General features: G+C 39.4%; 1 protein-coding gene across 1 annotated transcript in view; it reads right to left on the reverse strand.

Annotated features, from left to right (window-relative positions):
• Positions 1 to 17773, reverse strand: part of LOC126418895 (uncharacterized) — a 40811-nt gene extending 23038 nt beyond the window's left edge. Inside the window, exons 1-2 of the mRNA XM_050085909.1 lie at positions 17695 to 17773; positions 3188 to 3214 (exon numbers count right to left, since the gene is read on the reverse strand). Coding sequence (XP_049941866.1) covers positions 3188 to 3214; positions 17695 to 17742 — 75 coding nt within the window. The 5' untranslated portion in view covers positions 17743 to 17773. The remainder of the gene's footprint in view (positions 1 to 3187; positions 3215 to 17694) is intronic.
• Positions 17774 to 26968: the final 9195 nt, after the last annotated feature.

Here is a 26968-nt window from a genome sequence, read left to right on the forward strand (position 1 = left end):
CTTGGAATCACCATGAGATGTCAGCACTAGCGCAACGAGTTGTTCACATGATATTCGTTGGACTGTTTCCTGTAAACAAGTGTAACGTCAGTGCTCTCTGAAGAGAGCTGTGGCAGTGACATGGCTCTGTTGTTCCCACATAGTGATTTGTGAAGATGGAAAAAATCGAGATTCGAGCAGTGTTAAGTACTTTGTAAAGAAAGGTATGAAAGTAAAGGACATACATGCCAATTTCCAGAATACACTGGAGGACTCTGCTAATTCCTATTCAAATGTTGCCAAGTGGAAAAATGAATTTAAATATGGTTGGGATAGCTCAGATGATGATCTGTGCAGTGGTCAGCCAAAATGTGTCACTACTCCAGAAATCATTGCAAAAGTGCACAAAATGGTCATGGAGGATTGCCAATTGAAATTGCATGAAATTGCTCATTCTTGCCAGATGTCATCTGAAAGGGCATATCACATTTTAAGTGAAGAATTAGAAATGCAAAAATTATCTGCAAGATGGGTGCCGCGACTCTTGATTCGCACCCGCACACATGTGCTTTTGCCATGGCAAAATTACACAAACTAAGGTATGAATTGTTGCCACACCCACCTTATTCACCTGATGTGGCTACGTCAGACTTCCAGCTCATCCAAAAACTGAAAATTTCTCTTGGTGGACGAAGATTCACTTCAAACGAAGAATTGATAGCCAGAGTTGACAACTTTTTGCAGGACTGGAGGAAACTCATTTTCGAGATGGGATCAAGGCACTGGAACATCGTTGGCCCAAGACTACATTGAAAAATAAAAAAGGGTTTCAGTGATGTCAGTACTTTTTTCCTCTTCCGTTCTGAGAACTTTTCAAACCATTCCCGTATGTTCTGTTTTAATGCATGCTGTGTCACATATCTTAGTTAATGTGTATTGTTTAATTCTGCACAGCACATTCGTAATAGCACATGTCTAACTCTGAAATGGTTTTGTGTCATGGCATGATTCTTTAGCCCTTCCTATAAGTGACATCATCCACAAGAGTGCAGAGGAATAACATGTACTGCCATGTCACCACTGCAGCACTCCCCAGAGTTCTGTCCACGAAAACATGGAACACACACACTTCCTATAAAGTCATGAAATGCGACATATCACATTCTTCCAGCCGTCCATTGATGTGTTCTGTCAACAAACCCCTTATTTTAGTGAAGATGGGCCATAAATTTCTTTCCTCACCGAAGCCATTCAATACCTCTTTACTACTTATCCAATCTAACTGTTTCAGATAAGGTTTTCTTGGTATTGCCAGTCTGCAATTTATGTCCTACTTACTTCTCCTACTGCAAGTTACTTCCCTTCTCAAATAACAAAACTCATTTCTACATTTAGTTTATTTTCTAACCTAATTCCCCCTGCATCATCTGGTTTAACTCAACTACAATCATTACCAATGATTTACTTTTGTTGATGATCTCATAGCCTCCTTTCAACATACTATCCAGTCCATTTAACATCAATAAAATTACAACACCAGGAAGGACAGAAAATAAAGGAAGTTTACTTGTTGAGTATATACAGTACAGTAGGAAAAATAGCTGCATAATCTTCCCTTATACAAGGAATGTTTGTTGTGTTACTCCTATCTACTTTGTGCAGTTTCTCTAAAATGCTAATCATCTGCATATCCCAGCTTGTAGCATACTTCAAGGCTAAGCATATCCCCTGATGTGTTCTCTGCTCTGCTCTCCATCCCAAGCTGTCCCATCACACACCGCATTGGCATGTGCAATGGTGCTGCCAAGGAGTGCGTGCAGAGGAGCATGGACAGCTGGGCGCATCCGCATCTATGCATCTTGCTATTGAAGTGGCTATACATTATACAATGTGTACATTATGCAAGAAATAGTGTGGAAGTATGGATCAAACACACTCAATATTGTATAAGCATTGCATACTTTACTTTGAATCATATCACATAGTACATACGAACTTATAGAACTATTTTCGCAGATATGACAAATTTCAAAAGTGAAAGAGTAAATAGCTATTTCAAAGAGTAAATATAATTCCCTAATTCACATTATATTTTCTAAATCAATAAGTAACTTGTATTACACACTGTCTAAAGCAGCCTACTCAGGGTTCAAACTGTCTCCTTACCAAATCTCATCGAAATTGGTTCATTGGTTTAGTAATATGACATTATATATCTTGAACTACGAGTTGCACAATGATATGATTTTGGAGGTACCTTCAGTGGTATATGTGAACACTGTCTGCAAGATGTGTTACAAATAGGCCTACAGTTGTAGTAAAGAAACAATAAATTGAAATGCCATGCCTGATGCAAAAATGAGCAGTGAATCTGTATTAAGCAATACACTGTTTTCCTTTCATCATTTTGTAGGGGTTGTCAGCGAGAAAAAAATTCATAAAGCTTGTAGTGTGCTTATGTTCAGAATCTGATGCAAGTCAAATACTGGATGAATAAAAACTGAGTATTCACGTGTTATGGCCTACACTTCATTTTCACCCCCATCCCTTGGATAGGTAGGTGGTTATTACCTCCATAGCAGTTCTATTCAGACTGTAAGTATATGTTACCAAGGTTGGTTGAAATTGGTCCTGGGTTTTGGATGATGTGTAACATATGTACATACATACATTTTTATAATATGTATGGATATCTTTTTTTTCGTTATATGGTTGTGATGAAATAAAGCCTATATGGTGTCCCAGGCTGTCCTCAAGTTACATTCGAAAATCCCATGAAAATTCGTCTAGTAATTTTGAAGGCTAACATGTTCAAATGGGCAGACAAGAAACTTTTGGTAAAACTTTAAATCACGATATTTTTTTCTGTGATCCGATTTTTGTAAGCTAAAGCCTGTACAGTGCCCCAAGGTATGCTGAAGTTATCTGTGAAGCCCTGTGAAAATTCGTCCGGTAGCTTAGGAGAAGCGTGTTCAAACAGACAAGCATGTCAGTTTTACAGTTTTATTATTAATTTAGATTAGACCAAATCATGTTCTAATTCTTGCATAAAATTGGTACAGTAGTCGGAACGTCTCTCTGTGTATAACACAGATTTTGTTTAAGTCTGCGTTCATAGACTTTAAGTTAATTTATTGAGGATTCTGTTTCTATTTTGTTTATATCACTGGATGATTTGCTTTGTGACTGTCAATCTATTGTTACTTACACTTGCTGCATCACTGTGAACGGCTACCTGAAATAAAAAAAAAAGAAGACGAAATGTCAGTAAACTTTTATACTTGTCAGCAGTAAACAAAGGCAGATTTCAGCAACAAAGTGTCAAAGCATACATACTAGTACATCTGTTCAAAACTTTTGCGGCAAATGAAATTGACTTTGCCTTTTTTGGTGCTGGGGGGGGGGGGGGGGGGGGGGGGAGGGGGGGGGGGGGGGAGGGGGGGGGCCTTCCATTCACTGAAATAATTTTATACATGCTACTACAGCTGTTAATACTTTAAGGCAAACACGGCTCTTGGTTTCTATATCAGGGAGGGTTGCAACATTTCATTGGTCAAAATGGTTGTACTAGGGCTCTCTTGGATACTTTAGTGTAACAAATGTACTAGAAATCATAAGTTTTCGAGATGTTGTAGTAGGAATGCTATGAGGATTCTGACCTGATTTTACCTTCATGGACATCACATGATCATGAAGGTAATAACATGCCCATCTTGAGCGTATGACATCTCCAAGACGGCAGGAAATTTAAAAATAGTGGTAATATTAAAAATTAAAAATGGTAGTTGGAAGGAAATTACAAAAATAAAGATGGCAAATGGTGGTAAATATTGAAAAAAAAAATGCAAGTTGGCCCTGGCAGGAACTGCCATTGTCCCAATCATGGTGGCTAACATTACCCTAAATGCATGATGAATACTATTGGGGTAACGAAGGTCACCATTCACAGTAATGGTAGTCACTACAATTTGCGTAATACCAGTCAGCAATATGCTATTTCAGCCAAATGTCATGTAGTTCCCTCTGGTTGATGATTTAGCATTATCAGCAGAACATGACAAATGTTTTGTACTGCAAGATAAAGTTAATACCCTAGCACAGAATTACTGTAATGTTTGACTGACATTGAAAGTGGGCCAACTGCAGGAACAGACATTACTTTTTCTTTGGAATGCAATCTTTTTATAAGGAAATTTATGTATAGAATACTTTTGTCTAATTTTTCTTCACAAACTCCTCCATCCCTAATATACTATGCAAAGAGATGAAATTTTCTGATGAGAGAGAATATTAAGTGCTTACCTATTTATTTTTTGACATTGAAAATACTGTTAGAGACAATAGTTCCGAACATAGCACAGAATTATGACGCTTGTGTGTGTGTGTGTGTGTGTGTGTGTGTGTGTGTGTGTGGTGTGTGTATGTGTGTGTGTGTGTGTGAGATGTATAAACGAATACTTTTGCAACGCTGCTAATTCAGATGAAGGAAGTTGGATGTCTTTTGTGTGTGTGTGTGTGTGTGTGGTGTGTGTGTGTGTGTGCTTTCGAATTTTTTCGATAAATGATTCTGTGGGAAATTACTGTGTATAGTTCTGAAATGGAGAGTTTGGCAAAAAATTTATAGTGAATATCGGGAATCTATCTCGATATTTAAAAATATCATTATTTGCTCTTGATATATCGAAAAAGTATCGAGAAACTATCAACATACTTGCCTATAAAAATTTCGGCTGCACATTGTAATGCACTGCTGGCTGTAGAGCTGTATTTTTAAGTACTGATTTTTTTATTAGATATTCTGTACATTAACAAGCTAGCAGCCTGCCTATCCGCCTTACAGCAAGAATTGAAAAGAAAATTATGCATGTTCATGCTTGGTAATAACCACCTTGCTAAGAATGGTAACTACATGTAAGTGGGTTCAATAAAAGTAGTCTGATGGGTCCTTTGTTAGTTTTTGTCACATATCGATTTGCCCAAAGCATTTCATGTCGACTTCCCTGTTTTTGCAGTTCTGCAAACGCAACGACCTCGCAGTCATAGCATCACTGCATGGGGAAGTTAACGCTGCAGTTTCTGTTGGTACCACCGAGCATCGATTACACCAGCATTTCCACTCACATATCTCTGCCCGCCACAAACACCAGTTTTGTATTTCTTCACCATTTTCACAAATGTTTTTGAAGAATGTCGATGTGAAGAAACAGCACACTTAAAAATTATTTTTTTGGACAGCTGGTGTGGTATTTCTTCACATCGAAATCTTGTTATTCCATTCATGCCGCCAACCCTCAGTGCAATCTGACTTCTTCTTTTGTGCCACGTCTACTTGCTTCATACAGTCAGAAGAAAAGATTGGACACGATGGAAGCTCAAAGAGTAGTAAAACTTCTTCAAGCAGTGAAAGTAAAATTGTGTTCTACTACAACTTCGAAAGAACATCTTCAAATATTTACCAAATATTGTGAAAAAATATAAAATAAAATATTGGCGCTCGATATTGCCTTTTGATATCGATACAACAGGGGAAAAATATCGCCGATGTATATCTGAACTTTTTTGGAAAAATGTCACATGTCGATACTTTATTGACAGCCTTACTACACTGTAACTGATTGTAAAAAAAATTTTCTGGTAGCGTCCTATTGCATTTTTTTAATTTACTTCCATGCGCCATGTATAAGTTTTAAATTTACTATCATCTTCCGTCATTAATTTTTAAATTTCCCACCATCTGACATCTGATGATATCACTGAAAAAGAGGTGTGGATAGTGACTTCATAATGATGACAAATTAAATCCTTTTGACTAGGCGAGCCAGAATCGACATAGCATCCCTACTTTGTTTTATCTGGTGGATCACTGAAGACACATATTTTCGTAATATGAAAGTATTAATACGAAAAAACCAAATATTAAAATAGAGACATTCATCATTTTTCATGTATATTCAGTCTGCAAGGAAGCATGATGTTCCAGTAACGGTTTCTATGCTATGGTTGGCTAACAGAAGCAACCCAAGGAGTCGCTATATTACCCGAAAATTACCTCGAGCAATTAAACAGAGAACCGACTCGTGGAGATAACATCTTGGACCTACTGATAGCAAACAGACCCGAACTTTTCGACTCTGAAAGTGTAGAACAGGGAATCGGTGATCATAAGGCCGTTGCAGCATCCCTGAATATGGAAGTTAATAGGAATATAAAAAAAGGGAGGAAGGTTTATCTGTTTAGCGAGAGTAATAGAAGGCAGATTTCAGACTACCTAACAGATCGAAACGAAAATTTCTGTTCCGACACTGACAATGTTGAGTGTTTATGGAAAAACTTCAAGGCAATCGTAAAATGCGTTTTAGACAGGTACGTGCCGAGTAAAACTGTGAGGGGCGGGAAAAACCCACCGTGGTTCAACAACAAATTTAGGAAACTACTGCGAAAGCAAAGAGAGCTTCACTCCAAGTGTAAACGCAGCCAAAACCTCTCAGACAAACAGAAGCTAAAAGATGTCAAAGTTAGCATAAGGAGGAGCGTTCAGTGAATTCGAAAGTAAAATTCTATGTACCGACTTGACAGAAAATCCTAGGAAGTTCTGGTCTTACGTTAAATCAGTAAGTGGCTCAAAACAGCACATCCAGACACTCCGGGATGATGATGGCATTGAAACAGAGGATGACACGCGTAAAGCTGAAATACTAAACACCTTTAACCAAAGCTGTGTCACAGAGGAAGACCGCACTGCAGTTCCTTCTCTAAATCCTCGCACAAACGAAAAAATGGCTGACATTGAAATAAGTGTCCAAGGAATAGAAAAGCAACTGGAATCACTCAACAGAGGAAAGTCCACTGGACCTGATGGGATACCAATGCGATTCTACACAGAGTAAGCGAAAGAACTTGCCCCCCATCTAACAGCCGTGTACCGCAAGTCTCTAGAGGAACGGAAGGTTCCAAATGATTGGAAAAGAGCACAGGTAGTTCCAGTCTTCAAGAAGGGTCGCCGAGCAGATGCGCAAAAATATAGACCTATATCTCTGACGTCGATCTGTTGTAGAATTTTAGAACATGTTTTTTGCTCGCGTATCATGTCGTTTTTGGAAACCCAGAATCTACTCTGTAGGAATCAACATGGATTCCGGAAACAGCGATCGTGTGAGACCCAACTCGCTTTATTTGATCATGAGACCCAGAAAATATTAGTAGATGCTATTTTCCTTGACTTCCAGAAGGCGTTCGATACAGTTCCTCACCGTCGCCTGATAACCAAAGTAAGAGCCTACGGAATATCAGACCAGCTGTGTGGCTGGATTGAAGAGTTTTTAGCAAACAGAACACAGCATGTTGCTATCAATGGAGAGGTCTACAGACGTTAAAGTAACCTCTGGCGTGCCACAGGGGAGTGTTATGGGACCATTGCTTTTCATAATATATATAAATCACCTAGTAGATAGTGTCGGAAGTTCCATGTGGCTTTTCGCGGATGATGCTGTAGTATAGAGAGAAGTTGCGGCATTAGAAAATTGTAGCGAAATGCAGGAAGATCTGCAGCGGATAGGCGCTTGGTGCAGGGAGTGGCAACTGACCCTTAACATAGACAAATGTAATGTATTGCGAATACATAGAAAGAAGGATCCTTTATTGTATTAGATTAGATTAGATTAGATTAGATTAATACTAGTTCCATGGATCATGAATACGATATTTCGTAATGATGTGGAACGAGTCAAATTTTCCAATACATGACATAATTAGGTTAATTTAACAACATACTTAAGTTAATATAACTTTATTTTTTTATTTTTTTTAATATTTTTTTCTTTTTTTTCTTAATTTATATCTAAAAATTCCTCTCTGGAGTAGAAGGAGTTGTCATTCAGAAATTCTTTTAATTTCTTCTTAAATACTTGTTGGTTATCTGTCAGACTTTTGATACTATTTGGTAAGTGACCAAAGACTTTAGTGCCAGTATAATTCACCCCTTTCTGTGCCAAAGTTAGATTTAATCTTGAATAGTGAAGATCATCCTTTCTCCTAGTATTGTAGTTATGCACACTGCTATTACTTTTGAATTGGGTTTGGTTGTTAATAACAAATTTCATAAGAGAATATATATACTGAGAAGCTACTGTGAATATCCCTAGATCCTTAAATAAATGTCTGCAGGATGATCTTGGGTGGACTCCAGCTATTATTCTGATTACACGCTTTTGTGCAATAAATACTTTATTCCTCAGTGATGAATTACCCCAAAATATGATGCCATATGAAATCAATGAGTGAAAATAGGCGTAGTAAGCTAATTTACTAAGATGTTTATCACCAAAATTTGCAATGACCCTTATTGCATAAGTAGCTGAACTCAAACGTTTCAGCAGATCATCAATGTGTTTCTTCCAATTTAATCTCTCATCAATGGACACACCTAAAAATTTGGAATATTCTACCTTAGCTATATGCTTCTGATTAAGGTCTATATTTATTAATGGCGTCATACCATTCACTGTATGGAACTGTATGTACTGTGTCTTATCAAAATTCAGTGAGAGTCCATTTACAAGGAACCACTTAGTAATTTTCTGAAAGACAGTATTGACAATTTCATCAGTTAATTCTTGTTTGTCAGGCGTGATTACTATACTTGTATCATCAGCAAAGAGAACTAACTTTGCCTCTTCATGAATATAGAATGGCAAGTCATTAATATATAATAAGAACAACAAAGGACCCAAGACTGACCCTTGTGGAACCCCATTCTTGATAGTTCCCCAGTTTGAGGAATGTGCTGATCTTTGCATGTTACGAGAACTACTTATTTCAACTTTCTGCACTCTTCCAGTTAGGTACAAATTAAACCATTTGTGCACTGTCCCACTCATGCCACAATACTTGAGCTTGTCTAGCAGAATTTCATGATTTACACAATCAAAAGCCTTTGAGAGATCACAAAAAATCCCAATGGGTGGTGTTCGGTTATTCAGATCATTCAAAATTTGACTGGTGAAAGCATATATGGCATTTTCTGTTGAAAAACCTTTCTGGAAACCAAACTGACATTTTGTTAGTACTTCATTTTTACAGATATGTGAAGCTACTCTTGAATACATTACTTTCTCAAAAATTTTGGATAAAGCTGTTAGAAGGGAGATTGGACGGTAATTGTTGACATCAGATCTATCCCCCTTTTTATGCAAAGGTATAACAATAGCATATTTCAGTCTTTCAGGGAAAATGCCCTGTTCCAGAGAGCTATTACACAGGTGGCTGAGAATCTTACTTATCTGTTGAGAACAAGCTTTTAGTATTTTGCTGGAAATGCCGTCAATTCCATGTGAGTTTTTGCTTTTAAGCAAGTTTATTATTTTCCTAATTTCAGAGGGAGAAGTGGGTGAGATTTCAATTGTATCAAATTGCATAGGTATGGCCTCTTCCATTAACAGCCTAGCATCTTCTAATGAACACCTGGATCCTACTATATCCACAACATTTAGAAAATGATTATTAAAAACATTTTCAACTTCTGACTTTTTGTTCGTAAAGTTTTCATTCAATTTGATGGTAATAATGTCTTCCTCTGCTCTTGGTTGACCTGTTTCTCTTTTAATAATATTCCAAATTGTTTTAATTTTATTAACAGAGTTGCTGATTTCAGACATGATACACATACTCCTGGATTTTTTAATAACTTTTCTTAATATAATACAGTAGTTTTTATAATTTTTGATAGTTTCTGGGTCACTACTCCTTCTTGCTGTCAGATACATTTCCCTTTTCCAGTTACAAGATATTTTTATACCCTTAGTAAGCCATGGTTTGTTACAAGGTTTCGTACGAGTATATTTAACTATTTTCTTGGGGAAGCAGTTTTCAAATGCATTTACAAAAATGTCATGACATAAATTATATTTTAAATTGGCATCAGGTTCACGGTACACCTCATCCCAGTCTATCTGCTGTAGGCTTTCCCTGAAATTTGCAATTGTTAAATCATTGACTGAACGTACTACTTTGGAGGACTGTTTAGTATTGCTGAATGGAGCTATGTCATATATTGTAACTAGCTGTGCACCATGATCAGAAAGACCATTCTCAACAGGCTGAGCATTTATCTGGTTAAACTTATCTTGGTCTATAAAGAAGTTATCTATCAGTGAGCTGCTATCCTTCACCACCCGAGCAGGAAAATCAATAACGGGTGTCAAATTGAAAGAACCGAGTAATACTTCAAGGTCATTTTTCCTATTACCCTCTTTCAGAGAATCTACATTGAAGTCCCCACAAATAATAATTTGCTTCCCCCTGTCTGACAGATAGCACAACAAGAAGTCCAAATTTTTCAGAAATAGATGAAAATTTCCTGATGGGGACCTACATACAGTTACAATTATAAATGTGCCTTTATTTAATTTAAGCTCACAGGCACATGCTTCTATATGTTTCTCTACACAAAACTTTTTTGTTTCTATACTTTTTGCACAATGATAACTTTTGACATATATGGCAACTCCTCCTTTCTCCATATTTTCTCTCATTACATGTGCAGAGAGCTTATATCCACTTACATTTACCTTATCCATATCAGTAACAATGTGATGCTCAGACAGGCATAGTATATCTATTTCATTCTCAGCTTCTAAATCTTCTAAACAAACCAGAAGCTCACCTACTTTATTCTTTAAACTCCCAATATTTTGATGAAATATACTTACATTATTTTTAATTATACTTTTCTGAGAACCTTTCCTTATTCTAACATTTGCAGTACTCTCCTGTCTGAGTTTCTCATTGTGCTTGGCCTAGTTCCTATACCAGTGGTCACACGGTGTTCAGAGAGGCAGATTATGTCAACTGGGTTGGGTGACTTTAATTCATCAATGCAATTACCTAGGACTGAGATACAACTTGATGGAGATAAAATTTCTGGTGATTGGTGAAAATTTATAATTGATAGCTGTGATTGGTGATCCAATGTGCTAGAATTGTGCTGTTTAATTTATTTCCTAAACTGAAGATTTGTTTCAATCCTGACCTCTCGTAGAACTTGACATCTTTCTGTCTTACCTATCCTAAAAAAGGTGCTGCTCCAACACCTGTAACCACTGGTATTTTACCATTCATGGCAGTGCCTCCCCCCTTAAATTTCCTGCTATTACCCCAGCCAGTTTCCCCTTCCCTTTCCCGTTGAGATGTAGGCCGTGCCAGGTATAGTCCCACCTACTGAGATCATCAACAGGAACCACACCAATATGAGCCCCCGCACCTGACCCAAGCAGCCTTCCAACTCCAAATTAACTCTCCCAACAGAAGAGTTCAAATGAGGCCGGTCATGGCGTCTCAGGACAGATACAAATTCAACATTGGTGTGTCTCGATGCCGACGCAATCTTTACCAGGTCACACTCTATACTGTACCCAGGATCTCTGTCGATGCTGTTCCCTGGCCCTCCCACAATAACCACGGTGTCTTCCCTGGTAAATCCTTTACAGAGTGAACCTAAATCCTATGTCACCTGATCCAGACTAGCACTTGGTTTGAAAATATTTGTGACCTGGTATTCTGGTCCTAATTACTCCTGCAGAAGTTGGCCTACACCTCTGGCATGAGAACTGCCTAACAACAAATCTTTCTTCCTTTTCAATGACTTTCCTACATTCTTTTTCAATTTCCTATTGAAAGTTTGTTGTGTCCTGTCTACACCTACCTCAGCTTGAGGCTCATCAGTTTCTAACTGAAGCAACAGGTCAAACTTATTTTTGACATTCACCACAAAACTGTCAGACTTAGTTCTAGGCCTGTTCCTTCTGCTACCTGTTGCCACTTCCCACCTCTCTTTGCCCTTCTCCCTCCTTAACCTGTCCAGATCTTCCCTAGCCTGATCTAGCTCAGCCTGAAGGGCAGCAATTTTCCCCTCCTGTTCCACTATCTTCCTATCTCTGCTGCAAATCCTACATAACCACTGATAAGCCTGATCCACTTTCCCAACACCCACGCCACTGCAGTCCCCCCAGTGAAAAAAACTACTACATCCATCACACCAAACCCCGGAACTAACAATGATAGCGGAACAAACACTGGTGGCAGTTAATTCTGTAAAATATCTGGGAGTATGCGTGCGGAACGATTTGAAGTGGAATGATCATATAAAATTAATTGTTGGTAAGGCGGGTACCAGGCTGAGTTTCATTGGGAGAGTCCTTAGAAAATGTAGTACATCAACAAAGGACGTGGCTTACAAAACACTCGTTCGACCTATACTTGAGTATTGCTCATCAGTGTGGGATCCGTACCAGATCGGGTTGACGGAGGAGTTAGAGAAGATCCGTTTCATCGCAGGGTTATTTGGTAAGCGTGACAGCGTTACGGAGATGTTTAGCAAACTCAAGTGGCAGACTCTGCAAGAGAGGCGCTCTGCATCGCGGTGTAGCTTGCTCGCCAGGTTTCGAGAGGGTACGTTTCTGGATGAGGTATCGAATATATTGCTTCCCCCTACTTATTCCTTCCGAGACCACGAATGTAAAATTAGAGAGATTCGAGCGTGCACGGAGGCTTTCCGGCAGTCGTTCTTCCCGCGAACCATACGCGACTGGAACAGAAAAGGGAGGTAATGACAGTGGCACGTAAAGTGCCCTCCGCCATACACCGTTGGGTGGCTTGCGGAGTATAAATGTAGATGTAGATGTAGATTTAAGTTGCGAAGTTAACATGATGTAACAGGCAGATCTTGTATTTATACTCACACTTTAGTATTACGACAATATACTGTTTGAGCGATACACATACATTCAAAATCTCTCCGACACACGTCTGTTTTAGTGTAGTTTGTTGTGATAATGTGTTGGAAACTGTGATGTCGTCGGCTAAACATGTTACTTCACATTATGCTTTTTACTGACTTACCATCTGCGGCAGTTATCCACAAGAAAATAAAACTCGCAAGAAGTATGCACAATACAGTCACGAAAAGAAATTTGCCGATAATGCACTTTATACCGGAAACACCGCCAGAAAACAAAGAAATGATTAACAATTGAAGGTAGTAGCACATATTTCATGCCTTTATTTCCTCTATCATTCGCGAAACTCGAGCTAGATGGTGATGCATATATTACTGTATTTTGGTGCACTATAGAGATAAATTTTTAAAAAAAATAGCATATCTTTCCTACAGTGTACTGAATTGTCAAGTCCAGAAACAAGAAAGTATCTCTCCTGCTATCAAAACATTAATATTAAACGTCAATTAAAGATACATAATGGAGATATACAGGGACTGATGATTCAGCTGCTCACTTGATTCCCCACCGTTGTTAACATCAGAACGTGAAAATGATGTGAAGATTGGTAGGACACTCCTAAGTTCCACAACCAGAGCCTTCTAGTCGGCTATAGGAGCTGTACCCCTTAGCATCCACATCTCCAAAACTCTACTACATGAAGTTAACCGGAATTTCAAGTAACAGTTTTAAGACTAGCTACTGCCTGCTTGTAAGACATCCCCAGACGTCAGGAGTTCCTAAAAAAAAAAAAAAAAAAAAAAAAAAAAAAAAAAGTGTTTCTCATTACTTAATTCTGTTGGGAAATATTCGAATTGCATTGTGTAGTACTGTACATGATTTAAAAATATATTTTCATACATAAATAGGGGTGAGTCTGTACAGAGCCTCAACTACGAACTGTACTATGATGTAATGCGTCAAACTGTCTTCAGCACAAAAAAATGTGCATGACTTTTTTGTATCACCTCAACTTACTATCGATTTTGCCACGCGGTCTAGCCCGCTGCTTCCCGAATGGGAAGGCGTGCCGGTCGGTCTCTGGCACGAATCCGCCTGGTGGATTAGTGTCAAGGTCCAGTGTGCCGGCCAGCCTGTAGATGGTTTTTAAGGCAGTTTTCCATCTGCCTCGGCGAATGCGGGCTGGTTCCCCTTATTCCACCTCAGGTACGCTATGTCAGCGATTGCTGTGCAGACACTGTCTGCACATATGTTCATCTGAAGCTTGTGGTCTCGCGGTCGCGTTCTCGCTTCCCGAGCACAGGGTACCGGGTTCGATTCCCAGTGTGGTCAGAGATTTTCATCTGCCTCCAGATGACTGGGTGGTTGTGTTGTCCTCATCATTTCATCATCATTCATGAAAGTGGAGAGATTGGACTGAGCAAAGTTGGGAATCTGTAAGGGCGCAGTTGAGTACCCCACAAACCAAACATCATGATCCACGTAAGCGTACACCATATTGACTCTACCACGCAAACATTTAGGGTTACACTCGTCTGCTATTAGATGCTCCCGGGAGGGGTGTGGGGTCGACTGGGGGCCGAACCGCACAATAACCCTGCGTTCGGTGCGGAGCGGCGGTGGGATGGGCGGACTGCTGTGGCCTGTTGTGGAGTTGTGAACTACTGAGGGTTACGGCGGGACAAAGCCTCTCCGTCGATTCTAGGTCTCTGGTTTAAATACACAATACTATCGATTTTTATGTGCTACAAGAATAAAGAGTTTGTCAAGTTGTTTATATAGTTTTGTTATATTTTTGTGTTAAAATATTGCAGATATATAACTCCTGATGGTCGAGAAAAGCTGTGTCCTGTCAAGTCAGCGGGTTTGCAATGCTCGGCCAACTGTTGAATCGCGGCGTGCGGCAAAAATAACTACGAGGCAGCTGGCCACTAAGAACGTTTGCCGGCGACTGCTAAGAAGAAACGCTTATTGTTAATGAGAGAATTAGTGTGATTCTTTTGTTCACAGAGAATAGTTCTTGGTTTGTCCTTCTAGAATTTCAGTAGATTGCTGAAGTAGTGAACCTCAAGAGAGATTATCTCAAGAGTGTGATGAGATCAGCTCACACGCACGATACGTCAACTGGTATATAATGGAGATAGAACTCGAATGTGTTCAAAGCAGTTCTAAGTCGTTAAGAAAGGTATTTTGGGAAGACTATCGGCTTGTGTATACAATGATTATTTCGTCGATTTTGGTAGACACGCCAGGCATAGGGAAAAGCTCTGATTTATTGAAGTGCGAGATTAATTTCTCGTAGATGTGATTAATAGTGTCTTGCGCTGCTTAATAGCTACACAATGGTAGGAGAACCGGGTTTCAATATTTTTGTGAGATTTTCTGTTGGATGGTGTACCTGAAGAGACGTGTTCACGCGAATTCGTTTAGTTATTTTGTGGTTGAGGATTGAAGCACACACTAAGGGATAGTAGCCTTGCATATTGTTATTGTGATAGTATAGGTGTACGCAAGTACTGAGGAATAGTGACTTAGCAGTATTTGGTTGGATTTATTGTGTGACTTCACCGTGAGCGTCGTAATATATTAAATTCCGGAAATCTCGTTGGATGCGCTGATTGTGTAGTCTACATTAAAGAGAACGGTCGTCGTACGTAATAGTTATTTATGGAGAAACAGTCGGAAATTTATTGAGAATTTGGTGGCTTTTCCCCTTGTCCCTAAACGACATATCAAGAACCATTTATTAGAGAACACGCTAGTTCTCTCTGAAAGAGATCATCGAGTGTTGTGTTTTGGATTTTAAATATCAGTGTGTCACGTAAGTCAACTCCCGGAGTGATTGAGGTTTGCCTGATTATTTGAACTTCATATAGCTGAAAATTGGCTGTGACACTCAGGTTTTTTGTTTTTTTAATTTTTTTAAAGTTATGTTTTCGCTTAGTGGGGTTTTGAATAGAGAACCAGCACCAATAAAATAAGACGCTGACTTGTACCTGTAAATGAATTAATTGAAGGAAATAAAGAAAACGATTTTAAACTGAAAAAATCAGTACCTGACATGTCCTTTATCCATAAATTGTTACAAGAAAAAATAATCAAAGGTTTATTTGAAAGCAGACTAATATCTTGAATATATCTTTACGGAATAAAGTAAATCCAAAGGTGAATAAACTAAAAAGACTGGGATACTGGTACAAGCAAAGTTCAAAGAAAAAGAAAAGAAGGAATAGTATTTTTTCAGGTAATAACTTGCAACGGAAAGAAAGATAATTAATAATTATTTAAATAGGGAAAGCAAGTTTATGTTTTATTGCAAAGTGATTAATTATAAATGAAAAGTTATTCCATTTAATTCTGAAAGGTTGAGATTAACGAATTAGTTTATTACGATAAAATTTTAATAGAGTCAAGGATACTGTTGTAGCAAGGCGCTATTTATAGAGGTTATCGTTGATTGATAACGAGAGACGAACAATATAAAATTATAACTTTGCCTTGTGAACGTATTCTCCGATTTGCGTAAAAATTTGTAACGTTCACACTGTCTGAGTGAGATAATGAGGTCCCATATTCCGAGGAGTGTAGGGTAAAGGATAATGTGTAATTACGACTAGCACCTTAACACTAAAGGATATTCTTTTTAATTTTTAAAAATTCCAAAATTTTTACATTACACCCTGTTAGATGTTATATGCTGAGTATACTATTATTAAATTACATGTAACGCATGGAGCACATGACCATGCAGCGCCCCCTACCGAGGGCGCTTCGCGGCTAGTTGACTTGTTTAGCCTCAGTATAAGCTCTGCTTCAAGACTGCTTGTGTCGCAGTTATAGTCGTATGTTATTGGACACTTTCTTTGAGTTGTCAAGGCAGTACGCCTGGTTGATTAGGAAGGAGTTGAAGTTTGTGGTATGTAACTCATATGACCCGATCTCATTTTCTGTAACGTTGAGACGTGTTGTGTGTGCTGTTCTCTTATGTTTTGTACTTTTTTGTAACAGATGTCTGAAGATGGGTGTAATCCCGAAACGCGCAACATGTTCTAATAGAAGAGTCAACTGAACATCTCATGACTTTATTGCGATTGTACAGCATTGGTTGCCAATTATTAACATAAAAATGATCGCAAGCCTAAGACGGGATTATATGTCCTGTTTTTTTTTTTTTTTTTATACACCGCTTAGGGCTTGTTGACCAAACCACTTCTGATCGTTCAGATTCTATATAAAAGACATACTAGTAGTTGCATCGGTAGTTGTAACCATGCATTGCACTCTGCATGGATCGCAGCGTTTCTTTTGAATTATTTAACACGTTGCTGATCACGCAGTTACAGCTGCAAGACAAAGTAAGTTGTCCGTTGCGTACAGGAGCATTGCAGTATAACTGTTAAGAGATATTAGACAATATTTTAAAATTCGCAGTCAGATACTAGAAAATTGTTTTTTCATGATTTATAGGAAGAATGATTAATTTCAGTTTTTTGTTCTCTATCAGAATACTGAAATGTCCGAGAAAAGGTGGTTCCAGAAAATGTTTGAATACTGACATGTCGGAATAAGTGTTTTCAAAGTACAGGTTGTACGGCTTCATATCATATTTTATGATAACGATAATAAAAGTTTTACTTGATTCCATTTGCAATTTTAGAGAAAAAGTATAGGTAAACGATAATATTGTCAGAGATGGAGCTTTACAATTTTTCTGTACATCTTTCATCAGGCTAATAACAATTATTACAATTTTTGATTAAAACTAACAGCTTTCACAGTCGCTTATGAAAACGTGTCCTCATTGAGCGGAAAATAACAGAAAAAGAATCTGGTTTCGGTAGCCACTCATAAAGAAAATTTAAAGTTAGTTAGCATTCAAAGATGGTTTCACATTAACGTTCCGAAATTATCGATCATGTTTCTAGAAAGTTTCCAGAACAAAATGCAAGCGTGAATGGCAAGAACATTAGCGAATTAGTCTCACCGAAAGAAGAGCTACCGCTGCTACGGCAAACAGTCCGAGGTGGCTCATGGCTTCTGCGCTCGTGCTGTTGGTGCAGGACAGTAATAGCTTGTTTGCTGCACAGAGCGCTTTATATTGGCATGCGGTCTTCCTGAAGCGAGGAATCCGTGCAGAACATGGTTCGTCCTGCACGCCGCCACTTCCTGGGCCCCGATCCACGTGGCGCAGATAGCATGCATTGTTTTTCAGGTTCTCGCGTGTGCTTCATATCCGCCTAGGGATAAACTTCAGCGTTGGCAGCGTACAGGTCAACGACTCAGAATAACTGAAACTATAGTGGGATACATATTGAAACGTTCCAGCTAGTGATCTCTGTACTTCCCGTTCCTGGATGGAGACCCCTGCTATCGGAGCATGGAACATACACGTCCTAACGGATTTTTTGTCACTTACCATGCAGTAACTAGGCAACAAGCTTTGATCGTTTTGTAAATGACTAAGGATTATTTGTTACTTTTCCGGGTACGAACCTTATCTTATTGACTGGTATAGGCATCGGGAAAGGGGTTGGGGGTGGAGCGGGGTAGAGATGGCGATATCGCTCAAACAAACGGTTCGGTTATACCGGTTTCTTTCATCCCTAGTTTAACCTGACAGTTGAAACCGCTCATAATAACCGGTTTCTGAAATAATCGCTTTTCGGTGTTTTATTATTATTCTTTTCAGTAGCAGACGTAGACATCGAATGGTGATTGAAAAATTCTGTTACTCAGTTAGGCATTTGCATTTTAAGTTTCAAGATACCTAGAATCAAAATATCAAATAAAATAGACAAATAAAAAAAAATCTTTGTCCATATGCTGTTCTTTGCTTTCCTCGAAAAGTAATGAGGGGTTGAATACTATGAAAAATCAACAGTTTTCTCCCACTGATCGTACTTTTTTGAAAAACTCTAATATTTGGGCATAACGAATAGTTAGTGTTAAAGTATGAAAATTGGGGATGGAGAACTCTATCTTTCGTGTTGTCTGTGTGTAAAGGGCTACAAACAGATAAAGGCATACTGTGCAAACATAAACAGCAGATCAGTTGCTTTCTATTTTTATTATAAACAATGAATCAAAGTTTTTAGTTTGTTACTGTTGCTTTAATTTCCTATTTTAGTATTTCATAGAAATGACAGACAAATAAGGTTTTGGGTAAAATTGGTAGCGTTCTTTTTCTTTGATTATTTCTAATGATAAACCTGTTTTGTAGCCAAATATATTTATTTACTTTTTAACAGGAATTTGAATACAATCGACTTTTTGACGACAAAACTAAAAATGCTCCTTCAAATAATTCAAATGAGCAATTTAGATAGTAAGCAAAATAAAACATTTACCAGTTGGCGAGAGTTAAAATTTCAGTTTAATTAATCCAATATTTATTGTCCAATATGTGCATAAATACTCGTTATATAATGTCCTGATATATAAGCCTATTCCTGTCATCGGAAACAATATCATTCAAAGAAGCTACCAATCATCCAAAAGTCAGGACTTTCATACTGACAATAAATATTTCTGCATTACAAATGACAAGCCTGCCATATACCTTCTACTCTGCTCCCCCCCCCCCCCCCCCCCCCCCACCACCACCGCCAAAGTATGGATCGCTTCTTCTGGATAGTAAAGGAAAGTATGTCTCAGCAATGCTCTAGCGATTCTTATATTATCTACTTGGTGCTCGTTTCCGTCGGCGTTCTTATTAACGTAGCTCTGATTGCTTTTTCCATTTTCTATAATCACGCAATATTTCAAACCAATGGAAATTTTATGAATAAATATTACATATTTTTAAAAAAGTTTTATTGAAAAACCGAAAGTTTTAGCATCACTCCTATAAAAACTGACACAGCGGCTGTCTACACGGTTATTAGTAAAGAGAGCATCACTCCTATAAAAACTGGTGCAGCGGTTGCCTACAAAGTTATTAGTAAAACAAAAAATGATCTGTTACAAGGAGACCAAACAAATACCGAAAAATACAGCTTATTCAGAACTACAATACCGGTATCAGTTTTAACCAGTTGGTTTTTCCCATATGTAGGGGAAGGAGGACTGGAAGTAAGACGGGGCAGCTTCTCCCTTCTCGGAACTTGGATGTAGACATTTTCTTCCTTTCAGAATTCTGACACATTTTTAGAAATGGTTATCAGTACGTCTTCAAAACCGCAGATATAGCATATCATAGTGCGACGAGAAATACTGTGAGTTTGACAGTAGCTACATAACTAGGGTTCAATTGCTTATCGTGCTGTTCATGGGGAATTTTGGCCGTTTCCTTGGCGCGGAGTCGATTTTGGTACTGTCCAGCAATCAAGACGTATTCCAAACTTTACAGAACATTGCCAAAATAAAAACCTCAAAATATTCTCTCTCGCTTGGTGGTACAGCGCCCATCAAGCTGCAGCAAAAGCCCGATTGGACATCCAACATGAAATCAACCCCCAATCACCAGAGCAGCCTCTCGTCCAGCACTAGCGGTATATAAACGTGCTTTGTGTTATAACTGGCGATATCCAACCCTAAATCCCACGAGGACGGCATCGGTTAAGACCTGGGCTGTTAAGAATTAACTATACAAGCCAGTCTGAAGGTGGTTTTAGGACGTTTCCCCCATATTCAGTTAGTCGAATGTTAGGTCTGGAATGTACTTTAGACAAACAACATGTAATGCTTCTTGTCCACAATTCGAAGAAGTGAAACACCTGCACATCCTCAGACAGTCACCTGTTTAATGCTTCTTCTCCACAATTCGAAGAAGTGAAACATCTGCACATCCTCAGACAGTCACCTGTTTATAATGCGGCTTTGTTATTTTTCTTAATTGGTTATGTTATCCTGTCTTTCTTTCACTATTTTACTTTAATACTTACCTAGACTAAACTTTAATCAAATTTCACTAACAAGACAGAGGCAAGATAACATTATCTGTAGCCACGAACTTCAAAATATGAATTAAATAATGGTATGCTATACTAAATGGTACTGTTACATGGCTGATTTTTATTGAATGCTCATCTTTGTAGCAGCTATTTCCCGTATAAGTCGTCTAACAATTATATGAATCCTTTCTTTCAGTATTCCAGTGGCCTCCGTGATATGGTCTTTAGCCTGATGGTTGCTAATAGCGCTCAAGAAGTGAACTTCGTGTTCGTTATCTCCTTGACAAAGAATAAAAGTGAACGGAGTATATAGCCAGAGGTATTAAATCGCATATTATGGTTCGTCAAATATTTGATCGGAAATGTTAAACGGTACGCATGCGGCAGCATGCACTATCTAATACACTCTGTGATCAAAAGTATCTGGACGTCCCCAAAAACATACGTTTTTCATATTAGGTGCATCATGCTGCCACTTATTGCCAGGTACTCCATATCAATGATCTCAGTAGTCATTAGATATTGTGAGAGAGCAGAACGGGGCGCTTCGCGGAACTCACGGACTTCGAACGTAGTCAAGTGACTGGGTGTCACTTGTGTCATTCGTCTGTACGCGAGATTTTCAGACTCCTAAACATCCCTAGGTCCACTGTTTCCGATATGATAGTGATGTGGAAACGTGAAGGGACACGTACAGCTCAAATGCGAACAGGGCGACCTCGTCTGTTGAGTGACAGAGACCGCCGACACTTGAAGAGGATAGTAGTGTGTAATAGGAAGACATCTATCCAGATCATTACACAGTAATTCCAAACTGCATCAGGATCCACTGCAAGTACTATGACAGTTAGGCGTGAGGTGAGATAACATGGATTTCATGGTCGAGCGGCTGCTCATAAGCCACCCGTCACGCCGGTAAATGCCAAACGGCGGTGGTGTTTAGGTGCGGTCGTATTTTTCGTGGAGGGGGCTTGCACCCCTTGTTGTTTTGCGTGGAACTATCACAGCACAGGTCTACATTGATGTTTTAAGCACCTCCTTGCTTCCCGCTGTTGAAGAGCAATTCGGGGATGGTGATCGAATGTTTCAACACGATCGAGAACCTGTTCACAATACACGGCCTGCGGCGGAGTGGTTACGCGACAATAACATCCCTGTAATGGACTAGCCTGCACAGAGTCCTGACCTGAATCCTGAAAACACCTTTGGGATGTTTTGGAACGCCGACTTTGTGCCAGGCCTCACCGACCGACATCGATACCTCTCCTCAGTGAAGCACTCCGTGAAGATTGGGCTGCCATTCCCCAAGAAACTTTCCAGCACCTGATTGAATGTATGCCTGCGAGAATGGGTGCTGTCACCAAGGCTAAGGGTGGGCCAACACCATATTGAATTCCAGCATTATCGATGGAGGGCGCCACGAACTTGTAAGTCATTTTCAGCCGGGTGTCCGCATGCTTTTGATCACATAGTGTATGCTCCAAAACGCCGAGCATATTATCGGATTCTCCTGGGACTCATGCCACCATATGGTGCGTGGCGGTGGGTAACTTGTACCACTGCTAGTCAATACCTTGTCTGTTCCATTCGCAATTAGACGGGGGAAATGATTGTCTTTGTTCCTGCATAAGAGCGTTAATCTTTCTAATCTTAAATGAAATGTACGTTGGTGGCACTAGAATCGTTCTGCAGTCAGCCTCAAGAGCCAGTTCTCTAAGTTTTCTCAATAACGCTCCTCGAAAAGAACGTCGCCCCCCTAGTGATTCCCATTTAAGTTTCCGAATCATCTTAATAATACTTATGTGTTGTTAGAATCTACCGGTAACATATCTAACAACCCACCTCTGAATTGTTTCGATGTCTACCTTTAATTCGACTTGATTCGAATTCCAAAGACTCGAACAGTACTCAACACTGGGTCACACTAGCATCCTATTTGCGATCCCCTTTACAGATGGATCACACTTTCCTAAAATTCTCCCCATAAACTGAAGTCGACAATTCGCCTTCCCTTCTTCAGTCCTTACATGCTCATTCCATTCCAAATTGCTGTGCAACGTTATGCCTTGATATTTAATCGACATGACTGTGTCAAACAGCACACAAATGTTCAGATGTGTGTGAATTCCTACGGGACCAAACTGCTTAGGTCATCGCTCCCTACACTTACACACTACTTAAACTAACTTATCCTAGGAACAACGCACACTCCCATGTCCGAGGGAGGACTCGAACCTTGGGCGGGAGGGGCCGCACAGTCCGTTTGTCTAAGTGATCTTGTATCATTCTACAGTCACTCAACGACGACACCTTCGCGTACGTCACAGCATCATAAGCAGACAGCGGTAGACTGCTGCTTGCCTTGTCCTCCAGATAATTTATGCATGTAGAAAATAATAGCGAGTCTATCACACTTCGCCGAGGCCCTCCTATTGGTGATAGAAAGGTAGAGTCAAGCCTTTTGGATAGTCCTTGGCCTAGGGACCATTTGCACCAAAACCGAACCGCGGTTTCCAAGACGGCTACGCACAGCAAACGGCTGAAATTATACTATACATTCGTAAGATCACGATCTCGAACGCCTCTGAAAATTTAATTCAGATGGGGTAAATACGCACATGAAATCCGATATGAGATGAGATCTAAATAATAAATAATTGCACAAAATCTCTCAAATTTTACCGCTATATTTTCGAGGTATTTATCTACAAGTGTCAACTTCCCGTTTTCAAAAACCTTTACTCGTTATTGTGTACCAAAACCTAGCCACAGGCTCCAAGACGACTATGCCCAGCAAATGGGTTTAATTTTTATCTTATGTTCCTAAGATCCCAACTCGAACTACCTCGAAACTGTCGCAACACGGAGAAATATGCTGTAATGTGTCTCCGTTATCATCAGAAGCGTTGTTTCTGGCACCCAATGTTGTAGTACTGAAACACACGCAAAATCTTTGTACACGGAAAATCCGGTCTGAGTTATGAAATTAGTTTCGCGTTATGTTAATGGCACATAAGTAAACTATCAAAAGTTTACGAATCCATAAAGTTATTTTCATGAGTCACGTGTCCCGCTGTGGCAGGGAGAAAAGAAAGGGAAAAAAACGCTCCTATCGGAGCACAAAAAAGGCGAATATGTTCATGTTTAAAAGACTGTCTGAAGAGAGGGATACTAGCTGCCTCATTCTACCTTCCTCGGCAACTTTAAATTTTTTTAAAAAGGTTTTTGCGTACGATCATATTCGCTCTTTTTTATGCTGAAGGAGATAATGGCAATGGGAAACAGACGGGAAAGTCACAAATACTGGAAAATAGTAGACAGTGATTATGGTATAGAAAGAGCGCAGGAGACAATGGGAGTGTGAAAGAAAGACAGGGACACAGTGGCGGTGGAACATAGTTTACGGTGACAGAACAGTGCTAGGAAAAGAGTGAAGGAGACAGTGCCATGGAAGAGCACTAAATACACGGAGAAAGTTAAAGTGGGTGATTGACAATAGTAATGAGAGACAGTCTATGATAATGACAACGAGGAAGAGAGAGATAGTGACAGGGAGAAGAGACAGCACAAGTGGGAAGGAATGAATGAGACAGTAGTAGTAAGAGAGAGCAAAAGGGAGACAATGACAGTGAGAGGAGCCACTAACAGGACAGAACAAAGGCGACTGTGGCTGTGAGACAGGAAATAGTGACAGTTAGAGAGACCCAAAGATATAATGAGGATGAGTTGGGGTGAATAAGTGAGTGAGAATGGGCAAGTGACGTGGATGGCTATGAGCGACTTCACAGCGATGGACTAGTGGGTGTGAGCGGGTTACAGTAATGTAGCTTGAGTCTGAAGTGAGTTGTAGGTTAAAAAAAGCGCGGTTAAGTTCGCATGCCAAAATTTTTTAGAAATTTTTTCAAGGTGCTGAGGAAGGTAGGATGAGACAGATGGCACCCCACTTTTCAGTCAGTCTTTTAAACTGGAGCATACTCGCCTTTTTTGTGCTCCAATATGAGCATTTTCCGCTGGTTTTAATATAAATGTTATTATTACCAAAATAATTCCTTCCAACGATGTTGACGGAAAAGCACAGCTATATTACAAAACCTGAAGAAAAGAAAACTGCAGCTTCCAGAACACCTTTGGATAAACTTTAATGATACCAGTTGACACAAAAAATTAGAAGGCATGAAAGTAAGGCAATAAATTTACTAATTTGATGAGATGATGAGTTTTGTAAGAAGACAGTGGCATCAACGTTTCTTTCCTGTCCATACAGTTCTAGAATTATTGATCAATGGCATTTTTTCTGTTACTTTTGTTGATATGCAACCTCAGTCGTTCGGATTTTTTTCTGTTTCAGATTTTTTGTTTGCAGTGTCGAGCTGACGGTTTGATTTCCACACGCTTTGAACAAGTTGGATTTAATCAAACAGAGATGTAATTTAGAATCATCAACTCAAAAAAATTAACGATAATCGTAGTGATAATATAACGATGAACTACTTTACATACCTTAACAAAATACGCATGCATTTTATGTGTCAATTTGCTTATCTTCAAAAAATTATTTAGTGGACACTAAGAGCTCCTTTGAGACTGATTAATTTTTATGTATTCCAGAGCTTGGATGCAACACCTCTTCTTTCTCGCTGGATCAGTTCTACATCTACATCTACATCTATACTCTGCAAATCACACTTAACTGCCTGACGGAGGGTTCATCGAACAACCTTCACAATAATTCTCTATTATTCCAATATCGAACAGTGCGCGGAGAAAAAAAAACACCTATATCTCTCCGTGTGAGCTCTGATTTCCCTTATTTTATTATGATGACTGCTACTTCCTATGCAAGGCGGCTTCAACAAAATATTTTCGCATACGGAGGAGGAAGATATCGACTGAAATTGCGTGAGAAGATTCTGCCTCAACGAAAAACGCCTTTGTTTTAATCATGTCCCCCCCCCCCCCCAAAATCCTTTATCTTCTGAGTGACACTCTCTCCCCTAATTCGCAATAATACAAAACGTGCTGCTCTACTTTGGACTTCCTCGATGTACTCCGCTAATCCTGTCTGGTAAGGAACCCAGATCGCGCAGCAGTACTCCAAAAGAGGACGGACAAGCGTAGTATAGGCAATGTCTTTAGTAGATATGTTATATTTTCTAAGTGTTCTGCAATAAAACGCAGTCTTTGGTTTGTCTTCCCCACAAAATTTTCTGTGTCTTCCTTCCAACATAAGTTGTTTGTAATAGTAATTCCTAGGTATTTAATTGAATCTATGGCCTTTAGATTTGATTGATTTATCGTGTAACCCAAGTTTAACAGATTCCTTTTAGAACTCGTGTGGATGACCTCACGCTTTTCATTATTTAGGATCAATTGAGAATTTTCGCAGCATACAGATATCTTTTCTAAATCGTTTTGCAATTTGGTTTCATCTTTGATGACTACACTAGACGATAAACGGCAGTATCACCTGCAAACAACCAAAAACAGTTGCTCAGATTGTCTCCTAAATAGATTACATATTAGGTCTACAATTTTGATTCCACCGTTTTGCAATAGACGGCAGTAGCGGCAAGTGGGATTCGGGTGGCTGGTCATAGATGTAATACAATAAGCTTAGGCATCTGTAAAGACAATGCCATAAAAATATTAGTCGATTTGTGACTGCACCATAAGGTTATTCTCGATTAAGTACGTCAACTTACGTACCCACTTCTCGCCATTTGCAGGAAGTTTTAATTTTCTGCTTTAACATGAAGAAATCTGCGGCTGTGGCTCTTAAAATGATGGGTAAGACCAAAGGTGAGGGAACTAATAGTGGGAGAACGCGCAGAGAATGTTTTCAACGCCTTAAGAACGGTGATTTTTATATCGAAGACGGGCTTGGCGGTGGAAGACAGAACGTATTCGTAGCTACTGAAACAGACGAAGACAGTCACAGGACATCTTTATGGAAAGCAATTGATGCGTTCGAGCCCAGCACTGAAACACTACACCCAGAAGGTGGCTACACGGGTAGCAGGGGTTGTGTGGCGTGAACTGGGTGGTTTTTTTAGGTTAGATGGCCTCGAGAAAGTACAGAAAGGGCAACAGCCTCAAAGGGTGCGGGGCAAAGTCAGGACATTCGGTGACCAAGCAGCAATCGGTATTGTAATTGAAAACTGCCGAAGCTGCGTTGGTACAGTACCGGAACTTCAAGCGCTGATAGAAAGCACCGAAGCTGAAATCGTTATAGGCACGTAAAGCTGCCTGAAGTCAGAGATAGATTCTGCCGAAATTTTTACAAAGGCACAGACGGTATTTAGAAAGGATAGATTGCATGCAACCGGTGGAGGCGTGTTTGTGACTGTTAGTAGTAGTTTATCCTGC

The sequence above is a fragment of the Schistocerca serialis genome, chromosome 9 (assembly GCF_023864345.2).
Source record: "Schistocerca serialis cubense isolate TAMUIC-IGC-003099 chromosome 9, iqSchSeri2.2, whole genome shotgun sequence".
Lineage (NCBI taxonomy): Eukaryota > Metazoa > Arthropoda > Insecta > Orthoptera > Acrididae > Schistocerca > Schistocerca serialis.